Below are 12,796 nucleotides of genomic sequence, written 5' to 3'. Positions count from 1 at the left end.
TTACAGCACTTCACAGGCAACATGTAAAGTTTTGTTATTTTCTGAAAAAAAATCAACTTCATGTAGGGGATTTGTTTTCGATACTTTTTAGTGTGACATCTAATACCGACATAATTTAGAGTGACAACTAGTACCGATATATCTTCGGGTATAAAACAAATAAAAATGCAGTATCTATCGTCATATCCACCTATATTATTTGTGTAACGCAAATATGAAGGAAAATATTCTTATCGTTTGACCTAGATATCCCGGAAGTACAAAAATCCTGAATTGAAGCGATAGCTTTCAACAACAATTATAAGTCATTTGTATTTGAATCTTGAATGGATTTTAAATTGCCGCATATGAATCATACATCTCAACAAATTATTTTCTGAAATTATTGATGTTTTACGTTCATGAGTAAAACGTATTTTCATTTTTTAAAGTGTTACTTGATCCGATGTTAACCTTGTGCTTGATCTTATGACTTGGTTCCTCAAATAAAAAAGTGTTGCCAATTGACCGATCTTACACTCACAACTTTCCGCTTTTCAAATGTTGTTCCCTTTTTCGATGAACTGAACATTACGTCATTGATCATCATACGTTTTAAGTATTATTGTTGGGAAGATATGAACGCTTATAATAAGGGATGATCATTGACTTATACACGCCTCCCAATGACTGACTTCCTTAAACCATCAAACAAAGGAAGGGCGAGCGCGGGTTGTGCGTAATGTTATCTGGCCGCGGTTAATATAGATAATCACTAGATAACAGTAAATAGCATACAGTGTGTCAGTATAAGGAAGACTTACAGTTAGGAAACATTAATCCCAACAGAAGACGTTAAGCCTTATACGTTAAATGTTACATCTTTTTTTCTGAACTCTTCAGTAGCATTTGGAACTGTAAGATCATTATTGTTAAGCCAACAAAACCCCCAGGTTCGTATTTACGAGCGTTGAATTCCAGTATTGCACACATAACCTATGACCATGACAGACGTTTCAGCTTCGATCAACACATCTACAGAAAAAACGCTGAAGACCGGTTATGATCTTCAGGTGTATGGACTCGACAACGGACAGTTTCTGTCGATTCACATCCCCGCGTTGACATGTATAATGCTCAGCTTCATCTCTGCCGTGCTGATCATGGTGGATTCCTATCGGCTGCAATCTTTCAGAAGCTTTTTCTCCTGGACTAAGAGTGAGCGTTTTGTGGTGTACCTGGCCGTGTGTGATGGACTATTTAACATAGCTCACTCGATGGACCATCTCCACATAGTGATAGCCAGAGACCATGTCCATCCAGTCCAGCTATGTGAGTTTTACGGTTTTATGCTGGCGGAGTTTATCACAGCCCAGAACCTAATGGTTAACGTGGTAGCCATCAATGCCTTCGTGTTGATCTACTATAGAAAGAATGTGGGGTTTGGGCGATACGACTGGAAATTACTAGCTTGGACATTCGGAGCACCGTTCGTTGGCGCGACAATCGCTGGAATAGCAGGTCAACTTGGAACGAATGGAGCATTGTAAGTTTTGAATAAGGAATTATTTAAAGACCAAATATATCTTTTATTATTAAATGGTTTTAACAAGATAAGTACTTTTAAATTTTCTTCGTAAATTTTCCTTTTAAATACTTTGTATAAGTCCTCTTTCAAGTGTTATCAATTATTTAATAATTTGCAAGACATCGCAACGGTAGGAACAGCAGGAATAACTACAGAACTCGATTTAGTACCTAATATCTAAGTAATGAGGTCCGATCACATGGTGGGATTAGCGATACATAACTGATAATACTATATATCCTATTTCTTTTATCGATAGTTAACATTTACTCCCATTTGACTTTTTCAGTTGCTACTTCGATGGTGTGAAAGGCGAGATAACCAACGTGTTTTTCACAACAGTTCCACTTCTACTGGTACTGATAATAAACATTATCCTCTATGTGCTTACATGGTACAGAATCCACACAGAGGGCAAGCGCCTAAAAGACGTGATTGGGAAAGAAGCGACCACAGTTAAAGCATCTCATAAAGTAGCTCGGACAATGTCCCTCTTCGTGACTGCTTTCTTTGCACAGTGGTGGGCGATGGCATTGTATGGCGTGTGGCAACTGGTCGCAGATGTGCCACAAGCACTCTTCCAGTTTGTCACTACATTTTCAAACGTCGGGGGGATCCTGAATGGTGTCGTTTACCTGATTATCAGACGTCGTAAGATGAGTGGATACTATGATAAAGAAAAATCGAAAACTAGATCCAAACTTGACTCGGGTAACGGCCCAAGTATTGACAGAACAATGGATACCGTTGACACGGATTCTAAAGTGTAAAATTGTATATATGAATGGAACGCTTATCACAAGTACATTTTTGCATTGACTTTAACTGCTAAAATAATATATATATGCGTTATAAGCGTTTACTTTTAACAGAAGGCGATTTTAATATGAAGAGGGAGAGAGGTGTAAGTGTGTTTACCACCGGAAATATAATTACCTTTATGCATTAGCATACTTACAAGTAACAACTAAATAACCATATAGACTGAATACGGCCACCCTCACAGAGAGTGACAGGGTGATAAATAGAGGTAACACAACGAGTGGTTGTTGGATATTGAATGTATTCCACATGCATGAGTTATTTTTTAAAAGCTACAAAATACACGAGCTTTAGCGAGTGTCTTTTGTAACTTTTAAAAAGTAACTCATTCATGTGGAATACATTCAATATCCAACAACCACTCGTTGTGTAACCTCTATTTACCACAATAACATCCGATTTTAGCCGATATAAATACGAGGAGGATAAGTACGCAATCCAACAGCAGTTTTGGTGTCAAGCGGCGACCACAGCATAGCATGACGTAACTCGATTATTGATGACGTTTACAAATGATGATACGTCACTGAGAAAGACGTAGTTCGGTCAAAGTTCATCGTGTCAACCAATCAGAATGCGTATAGAGTTTATACCACGTGAGGTATAAACAAATTGTTAATCAACAGCTGCATCGTTTATTTGATACCCTGAGAGTTGAATCATGACAAAACTTATGTGAAAGACATGTAAAACAATATTTGTTTCAAGAATTAAGAAACCAAAAAGCAAATGCTGGGTTTACGAAGTAAAAATCGACGCCTTAACCAATGTGGGGTGTACAAAGTAAAAAAAAATGCACTTAAAATACAAAGCAATAAACCGCCAAACCACCGGGGTTTACAAAGTAAAAAACCTGGGAAAGTCAGGTAAAATATATTTGTTTCATGAGGTAAAAAACTTAAAACGACAATATTTGGGATATACAGGGTAAAACCTTTATACGGGTGAGAAAGTTAGGGAGTTCAAAGTTAAAGTTTTGAAGCCAAAACAGATTCAAACTGGCGATGCTGGTTGTAAATAGTGTTAAATACGGTCTCCGTCAACTGCCGTGGCATGGTTCTGCACGTACGGTAGAGTCGTGGATTTGCACGCCGTAGACCTGGGCTCGATAAATGGTCGGATCTCTCGACATTTATGTGTAGATGTACACAGGGAAAAGTGCATTCACGTTTTACGTACATCATAAAACGCATACATGTGATGGAAAACAAACGTACGTAAAACATATGTTAAACATACGTTTAACGCATGTTTTGTTCAAACGTACGTTTTACGCATGGTGGCCAAAACGTACGTAAAACGCATGTTTTAAACATACGTTTAACGCATGATTTTTCAAACCTATGTAAAACATGCGTTGCACTTTTTGCTGCGCAGGAATGTGTATTTTCTCTGCTCCAGTACATTGGCGCCAGACTAAATACATGTAACCTATGGAAGGTGGTTTTGGACACTCGGATTCAGATTTAGAAACATCAGTAGTAGTGATTCCTTTTCGGGGTACTCGAAAGGAATTTGTTTCACGTCCTTTTACATTTTTGATAATACATGTATAATCTCTTATCTGTTGTTAAAAATAATATACAGATGTTCATAAAACCAATTCACAAAAATATTATGCAAACATGACATTTATTTTAAGAATAAAAATACAAACGAGTGGTACAGATCGATTTGTAGATTACATGTACTTTGATATGATAATCCTTATAAAAATATGCAATTTTTGAAATATGATAAACACATGCAAAAGTATAACTGAAATATCAGTAACTTTTAACAAGAGGCGATTTGACACTTAACAATGTTGTTGAGTAAACAAGAGTGAGTAGACCGCCCCCACTTGAGTAATGAACAATATATTTGTCCTATCGGATATCGTACATGATACGTTGCATGTATGTGTTTGTGTATGAGGAAGATAGTACAATACATGACCTTAGACAGGGTCAATGCATCATTCTAATTCGTAATTACGAGCCCTTATACAGCTAGGGTAAGACAAACAAACATGTTTACAAACTGTAACTCTTAAAATTATATTTTGTCTTATTCCACTTGTAAAAGGACAAGGATGGTGTAACGTGTAAATAGCGTTAAATGTATTTCAATGCACCTTATGCCATAATACACCTAGTCTAATGGCATACACAAACATAATACGTCAGCTATAACATTAGATATCAAGCGAAATGTATGACTTTAAGGGTTTCTTTTATTTTACTATGTTTTTTTTAATTCCAAGTATTACTAAGTAGCAATATTAAACGTGATCACCATAATGAGCTACTCAAGGAGTTCATTTTTTCTGTTTTTTCTGAAATTTTAATATTTGGAATGTTTTTATTTCACTCATCACTCTTTTCAAAAATCATCTTCATTTCAGAATACTGAGTTGCCTGATTCTATGAAAACAGGCATTGGACACAAGTGTGCAAAGGAGCTCATTCATGTAGCTCGTAAATAACTACTGGTGATGGAACGTAACTCTTCCTGCTGAAATGACGTTAGCGCAGTGTATTATCTTTTGACGTCATTCCGTCAACAATAGTCCCAACAAAACGTTATCATGTATCACATGGTACGTGCATTATTTCCATTGCAGAAACAAAAAACAATACGTAAATCTTTCAAATAAATTATGATATAATTAAATTTCTGTAAATTTGCATTTGTTTACTTATTTTAATTGTAATAATTTAATTGTTTACGAACATCATCAGGTAGCAATAATGAATATCTGAACGATTTCGGAGATGGACAAATTCATCGATCCATCTACATCAAAAGATCCATACAGATGATTTTTAAGATTAAGCAGTAAGTCATCATTGAGAACAGAGAGTGATCGGAGATCGGCAATCTTTATCTCAGAGGGGACATTGTGATTAAGATGAGAGCAACCTTCGGTCAAAATAAACATAAATATGACCATATAGAGTTAAAGTAACATATCAGTGAGTGAATTTTCTAGGATAAAATATACTATTCCTATTTATAAAGGGTAAAATAGAATCACTAACACAAGAAGATGTATTATAGATTTTATAAGTCTAAATCTTTATCACTGTTATGGCAGAACAATATTAATCGTTCTATTTTTCATATTTTATTGTAAGGATAAAGAAACCCGTGAACAAGACAATTTTATGATGTTTAATATAGACCACGGTATGGGAAATGTGTGTCATTTTACACTATATGTATCGATTTTCAGACAGACAGACAGGTATGTTATGCAAGTGTGTCCATATGCTTATAGCCATTTATCTAATACCGTGTTACTGGTTATTCACGACGGTTAAAATTGCAACTAAAAAGATAATGTTTAATTTTAGTAACTTAGAAATTTCACGATCTGTCTTAATTAGAACGAATATACGTCTCTGGTCTATCAAAGCTTTCCAAATACGATACCATTATCTGTTAAAAAACCTATAGCTATTGAGCTACAATATTGCAGTTAAGTTTTGATATATAAGTTGTTGTTTTGAGTCGGTCAGAAAGAAAAGGCGACTTGTCAAGTTACAACTTGTATTTAGATACATGTATATCGATGATGCTAATTTTAAATTAAAATCAGAATTTGCTTATTTGTCGAAAATAACCGCCTTATGTATGATGCAAGATAATGTAACCGTAACAACGCGGAATCGCTTTGATCAATCATGAAACTTTATTAATTACATTTAACGTATACTGCACCACGTCAACTACTCTAAATGTTTTTGCACAGTCAGTTTTAATTGTCTGTCATCCTCATTACTTTTGTAGAGTAAAGTATGCTCATTAAGGAAGTCAGCTCTTCTTTGATAAATACACCACCTACTCCAATCAGACCCGTATCCTTGGTAACTACACAATAATTACACTTTCAAGAGTTACATATACGTTTGATTGCATTACTCAAAATAATTAATCACAAAGTACAGCAGTTTTATCATCTCACTTCAAATGTTCTCAATTAAAGTCTAGGTAGACGCATGTTTTTAGGCATGTTTTTAAATGTTTTCAGAAAAAGACTGGTGTTGGGATAATATGTCAGAAAACAACAACGTTTTATTACATACTAAAAGATGCTCCATCGCCGACAGAGTATACACGATATTCATCATTTGAAGAATAACTGATGTATAATTGTGTATACATATGTGCCTGATTAAAACAAAATACATATAAAATAACTGGTTCTGTTTTAGTGCAAGCTCAATGAGTAGAGTACCTAATTCCATATAGGGTATAGTGCCTTAGAATTTCTTCGGGACGCAATTAATTATTTTTGAGATTTTTATATTAAAGTAAAATAAGAAGCTCAAACTTTTCAATGATGGTAATGGTATAAAGTAAGTGACTTTTGAAACTGAAGAAAAATACTAATTTGTCTGCTCCCGTTTTTGATAGAGCAAAAATACCAATCTTCGGCGGTGGAGCACCTTTAAATAGTGTTATTTACGATCCAGTTTTTGGATTTATAACTTTGTTAAATCGATACATTGATTTACCTGATTAAATTACGATCACTTGTTTTTTTTTATAGAAAAGATGTCATTAAGCTAGTACAAACAGAAGACGTACTGTAATTTGTATCGTGTACTTATTTATGTTTCTCTGTTCTCTTGTTCTCTTGTATTCCAGTATAATAATAGCATGTCGGATACTTTATCACAACGATACGAAGATACCGGTGTTTATCATCCATAGATTGAGCATTCCATCATCATAGCTAACCATTATATGTCTACAAATACCGAGGTGTCATCATTAGCGACAAAACAAAACAAATAATCAAACTACCATCATCGACCGAAGTATGATTCCAGGTGTCTCGTGATCTATTTAGTAACTTGATTCTGTTGATTTATCAACAACAAAAAATACTATGACGTGAAAAATGGTGAAGTAGCCATGACAACGCAACCTAATATTTACCAAAAGTAGAATACATTATAGAATCGATGACTTTACTAATAGTTTTTTATGGACGGTTAACTCCTCCCCTGAACAGTTTGACTTAAGTGATCCAGCCCACTGTGCTGTCAGCCGGTTGGTACAATACTGTGATTCTTAGTGTACGCGCACACCTTGGTTAATAGGATATCTAGGATTAACGCCACATCTTGTGGCTGTTGTAACAATTTGTTTTTGACGTACACTACCATTTTAGATCAAATATCCGGTTGATATTACATATATGATTTAAACAAATTATTTGTAAACTTAAATCATCAAGTGGAAACGTATAAAAGTCTATATTGTGCATTTGTTTCTGACAGTAGCAATTTGTTGACTAATACTTTTCCGTCGATTAAATATTTTGACATTATGGCGAACAAGTCATTGTTGAGTGGCTATGATTTGGATGTGTACGGACTGGACAATGGTCAGTTCTATCTCATACATATCCCAGCAATGACTTGTATTGCTCTCAGTTTCATATCGGCAGTCCTCGTCCTGACATTTTCGTTTAAATCTCAAAACATCAAGACATTCTTCTCTTGGTCTAAAAGTGAACGTTTCGTTGTCTACCTGGCGTTATGTGACGGCCTGTTCAATATTTGCCACACACTGGACCATGGTCACATTGTGCTGACCAGAAATCACGTGTATCCTTTGGCTCTTTGTGAGTTTTACGGATTTATGTTGGCCGAATTTATCACTGCCCAAAATTTACTTGTCAATATTGCCGCCATAAACGCTTTTGTGCTGATATTCTTTCGGAAACATATCTCTTTTGGGAAATATGACTGGATATTGTTACTATGGACTTTCGGACTGCCTTGTGTTTGTGCCACTGCGGCAGGTATGGCTGGACAGTTGGGGCCGAATGGAGCTTTGTAAGTAATATTTAGGGACAGATAGCCGATTTCTTAATTAAAATGCACAAAACATACATATAATTTTCTTTATATATGCTTATTGTCGCACAATAGCAGTCAACAAAACATATTATACTCGCTAAATTATATAAGGAAAATAAGGATATTGTTATAAGTTTGTTGATAATAAATGTGTTTTGCTATACATGTATATGTTAAGAGACCTTAACAAACCATGTTTTTTTCTTTAGGTACATTTATACTCTACATATTTCTTGATAATGTGCTATGGTACAGCTCTTCCTAATGAAGAACATTGCTTGACATTATTTTTAACTGTAACAGGTACACCATCCAAAGGTGACTGTGTAGTATTACCGTTACACACGCGTTTATAAAGCTTTAGTTCTTGACATTAATGAGTTATATAGTCAATAGAATACATTTAGTTAAAACAAAGCATTTAACAAACTTGATCAAACTTTTAAGTTAATTCGCCGTTTAAGCGAAAGAAAATCTCATTATTGTCTTATTTCAAAATACGCTACAGTTTTGACTGTTAATTTTATTTTGAAATGATGATATTGAATAGCAACCCTATTTTTCGTATTTTGATACAGCTGTTACTTTGATGGAGTAAAGGGAGTCATTACCAACATCTTCTTCACTACGGTACCGCTTCTCTTGGTTCTGGTCATCAACATCATCCTGTATATCCTAACCTGGATCAGAATCCGCTCCGAAGCCAAAAGAATTAAGAATACTGTCGGTAAGAACGCATCAACCGTCGCCGCCTCTCACAGGGCTGCAAAGTCAATGTCTCTGTTCGTCATGGCGTTCTTCATCCAATGGTGGGCGATGGCGTTCTACGGGGTGTGGCAACTCATCGCAGATGTTCCACAGGCAATATTCCAATTCGTCACCACGTTCTCCAACATAGGCGGTATTCTGAATGGGATTGTTTACATCATCATCAAACGTAGACGAAGAGTCACTCCGGCAGAAGTAGACGATCAAACGAGACAAACACATATCTCAGAGAGTAGGCACCAAAAGACAGGACAATCTGGTATCGCCTGAACGGGGTCCTGGAAGACTTCCCATGTCGTTATGTTGTACTAAAATATGTATATCATGTTAGACGTATACTGAGGGTATCTGTTTAAGGTATAGTAATGACGAATAAGACCGAACAAATGTCTAATGCGATAATGTTAAATACGCCCCGTTCTGAAGCCGTCCAAAACTTGTCATAGTACAAATATTTTGCTTTGATAAAATGTGGTTAGCTTTTGTTTAATATATTCAAAATTAATATTTTCATATTGCGTATGGATTCAAATATTTGTGTAATACAGTATTGCTTTGTTATACGAATTGCACATATTAGTTATAGTAGATATGTTACACTTGACTGATAACACGTGTCAATATCAAATGTAAAGGTGTGCTTGCTGTCTCCTTTAGAAGTTTATTTAAGATAGTTTGAAAATTATGTTTTTGATTTTAAGTGTTTACTGACGTTTATAACAAACTTTTTGCCATTTCTCAGGCCAAAAAATTGTCTTACTCTGTAAAGCTTTTATATCGTCATAGTATAAAATGCGTTTAATGAGTTATTATTTTATTATTTCATTTGTTATTATCAAATTATCTTAATGGTACATTGGTTTTGATACCATTGTTCTTAAACATTTACGCATTTTAATTCTTTACTTCGATAGGGATGTAAATTTTTAAACATGTTTGATAAATTGTGTGAGATTCTGCTACATTGATTTAAACAGCTGTAAAATTATATTTTCATATCCCGATGGAATTTAAAAAAATACAAAAGTGACATAAATACTTCAAATAATTTTGTCGGACTTTGATAAAATGAAATAGTTTAATTTACGATGTCCTTGTTTTTCATGTAATATTTTTTCAAGTCAATACAATAACGTCGGGTTTTGGCATCACCTTTGGATCATCTCTTCAAAGAGTTAAAAAGATTAAGTATAAAAACAAAGAAAACATTATTTTTATCTTTACAATGGGATCGTGAAATCTAGTCATGGAAAAGACATACACTTTTCTACATTGTCTCTGATATCGATGACATCATTTTATAAATTTTCGTTTAGTGGTGAATTGTATGGAACATTAGTAAGTTTGTAAATTCAAAAATATGGGCTGAATATTGTAATGAAATATAGTAAGAAACAAATATTAAATAATAGCAATGAGGTTTGTTGTTCTTAAATATTCACAACTAATTTATGTAAAAACATTCCTCTCAGCACAATAGCGCCATATATTGAAATATTTCATTTTTACATTTCTAACCCAACAGTTTAAAGTTGTAACCTTCAACTAGAACCGAATCGGGATAAATATTGAGGGTATTTAATTATGTGGAGGAGGCTAATGATCAAGCAGATTCCGGCACTCAACAAACCAAGCAATAGATTGCAAACAACACGAATTTCCTTTGCATATATAACTTTTGTTATGATATTCAGCTATATGACTTCGTTTTGTTCTGAAAGAAATCGATATAGTCACCAATTTAAAATCATAAAAAGTTCGACAATGTATGTTGCTAAAGGTGCACCTACATTAAAATATGATGTACATAAAACACCTTTATGCATACAATGAATTCATGACTGTAACGTACTACGATTCCTTCCCCGCCGAGTATAACAAACTTTGTTTATATCGAAGTGATTTCATTGGTCCCATAGGCTCGTGATTACAGTGTTGTACTGTAAATTAACCAAAATAAATATTTGCTTTAAAATTAATAGCAATTATATACGACTTTGATGACCATTGAAATATAACAAAATATAATGTTAATATGCCACTTACTTTCTGTCCTAACAGTTAGCGAAAAACGCGATGAACCTTGTTGGTGATGACCTAAGAAACATTAGATAACTTTATGTTGATGTTTTTGCAACGTTAACATATTTGGTTACATGAAGATGTATGTCTTTGTTTGAGTTTTGACCTTTTAACCAATACCTTAGAAGTGAACACTAATCTCTCACACTATGGATATGTAGATCACGTTATCTTCAAAGAAAAAAAAAACATTTTGGCAATAACTTTACTAATTAGTTATTTTTGTTCACTCATTAACACCTTTGGGTAAATACGCCATAAGTGGCTTTAGACGTAAAGTAACATTAGCCTCACTGCACATATTATAAATCAAGTGACCTGATAGTAAATTAAATAATAGTCTACTTATGCCACGGTTGATTAGTCAAAATGTTCGATGATGAGGTCTAATGTATAGTCGTTAGCAGAGATTTATTCATGTGTGTCATTGATATCGGATGTCAAATATCCAGGAGATGTCAATTTAGGGCCGTTTTAGGAACAAAATATATTGATAGCACGCAAAATGGATTGCGCAAAGAATGACAGGAACTCATTATACACGAATATGTATCGATTCTTATGTCAGGATGTGTCTTGTCCTGATAAAAAAAATAATTACATAGCTGTCAAGATATCAAATGATAAGTGAGGTCTACTCTATTTAGTGAAGCACTTTAAGACACCAAAAAATGTTTGTTCTCGTATGAATACAAGGAAACTCAATTTGTTGGTGCATTGTTGTCCCAGCTTTACATGTGTCCAGCTACTGAGACGATTGTCGAGAAGTTATAGGTTTTTTCACTTAATATAGATATTGGTAAGTGTACATTAAAACCACACTATACGTAACTATCAACAAAAATTCAACTAAAATTCGACTCCGATATTGTTAGTATTTGTAAATGTAGTTGAAATTAAGATATATTAAAGAATATTTATAATGATTTTTTTAATAACTTTGGCACAGCAGTTGTTGAAAGTCGATACATGTAAACATGCCTTCATTTTAAACTGGTCGCCATAGAAGTTACGATTATTGCCGAACGGAAGTTGGAAAGTTCATGACCCGTTTTCGGAAGAGTTCGGACACACGTTACGTAGTTACGGTAGTCACATGACGTTATCGGCAACGACGTTACAATGTCGGCTAACTTCGGCTTGTTGACTAAGTGGGACCCACCTAGCGATGTTTCATATTTATTTGATTTTCATCAAAATATTCCGAATCATAATCGCTCATCTTGACTTTGATTTAGTCCTATCTCTGCATGACTTACAACAAGATTTTTTTTACAACATTTTTCTAAATCATGAAAAATATAAGAAAGATATTTGGCCTTTAATACATAATATGAACATCTCTTCTAATTCTAACCCATATTATGACCAAAATAAGTTTAAATACATATAGGAGACGTGAAACATGATTTTACATTAGTTTTAATATAATTTTGCTGTGGAGCTGATTAATACGGAAATAAATCATTGCGCAATATCTTTTATCGTATATAGTATTTCAGTTCCTTCGAAAGAGTTTTTAAGTTTAAAAATGAATAAACATTACTTACAGAGATAATAATTACAAGTAGTTGAGAAACACATACAAATTGCGTTTCTATATGTTTCTATAAATTTCTTAACGATAATTGGCTTGAAAATACTTTTTCCAATCACTGCTAACATGTGTCAAATTTCTTATTTCTGAAAAAAGTACAAT

General features: G+C 34.1%; 2 protein-coding genes across 2 annotated transcripts; both read left to right on the top strand.

Annotated features, from left to right (window-relative positions):
- Positions 1-698: 698 nt before the first annotated feature.
- LOC138319061 (uncharacterized) lies at positions 699-5,058 on the top strand. Its single transcript, XM_069261962.1, has 2 exons — positions 699-1,525; positions 1,857-5,058. The coding sequence occupies exons 1-2, from the start codon at positions 978-980 to the stop codon at positions 2,335-2,337; spliced, it is 1,029 nt and encodes a 342-aa protein (XP_069118063.1). The 5' UTR covers positions 699-977; the 3' UTR covers positions 2,338-5,058.
- A 143-nt stretch (positions 5,059-5,201) lies between these two features.
- On the top strand, positions 5,202-10,623 carry LOC138319062 (uncharacterized). Its single transcript, XM_069261963.1, has 2 exons — positions 5,202-8,223; positions 8,826-10,623. Exons 1-2 carry the CDS (start codon positions 7,712-7,714, stop codon positions 9,283-9,285), a joined length of 972 nt encoding a protein of 323 aa, XP_069118064.1. The 5' UTR covers positions 5,202-7,711; the 3' UTR covers positions 9,286-10,623.
- The last annotated feature ends 2,173 nt before the right edge of the window (positions 10,624-12,796 follow it).

Source organism: Argopecten irradians, chromosome 3 (assembly GCF_041381155.1).
Source record: "Argopecten irradians isolate NY chromosome 3, Ai_NY, whole genome shotgun sequence".
In the NCBI taxonomy this organism is placed as follows: Eukaryota; Metazoa; Mollusca; class Bivalvia; order Pectinida; family Pectinidae; genus Argopecten; species Argopecten irradians.
This window is presented reverse-complemented; position numbering and strand designations above follow the sequence as displayed.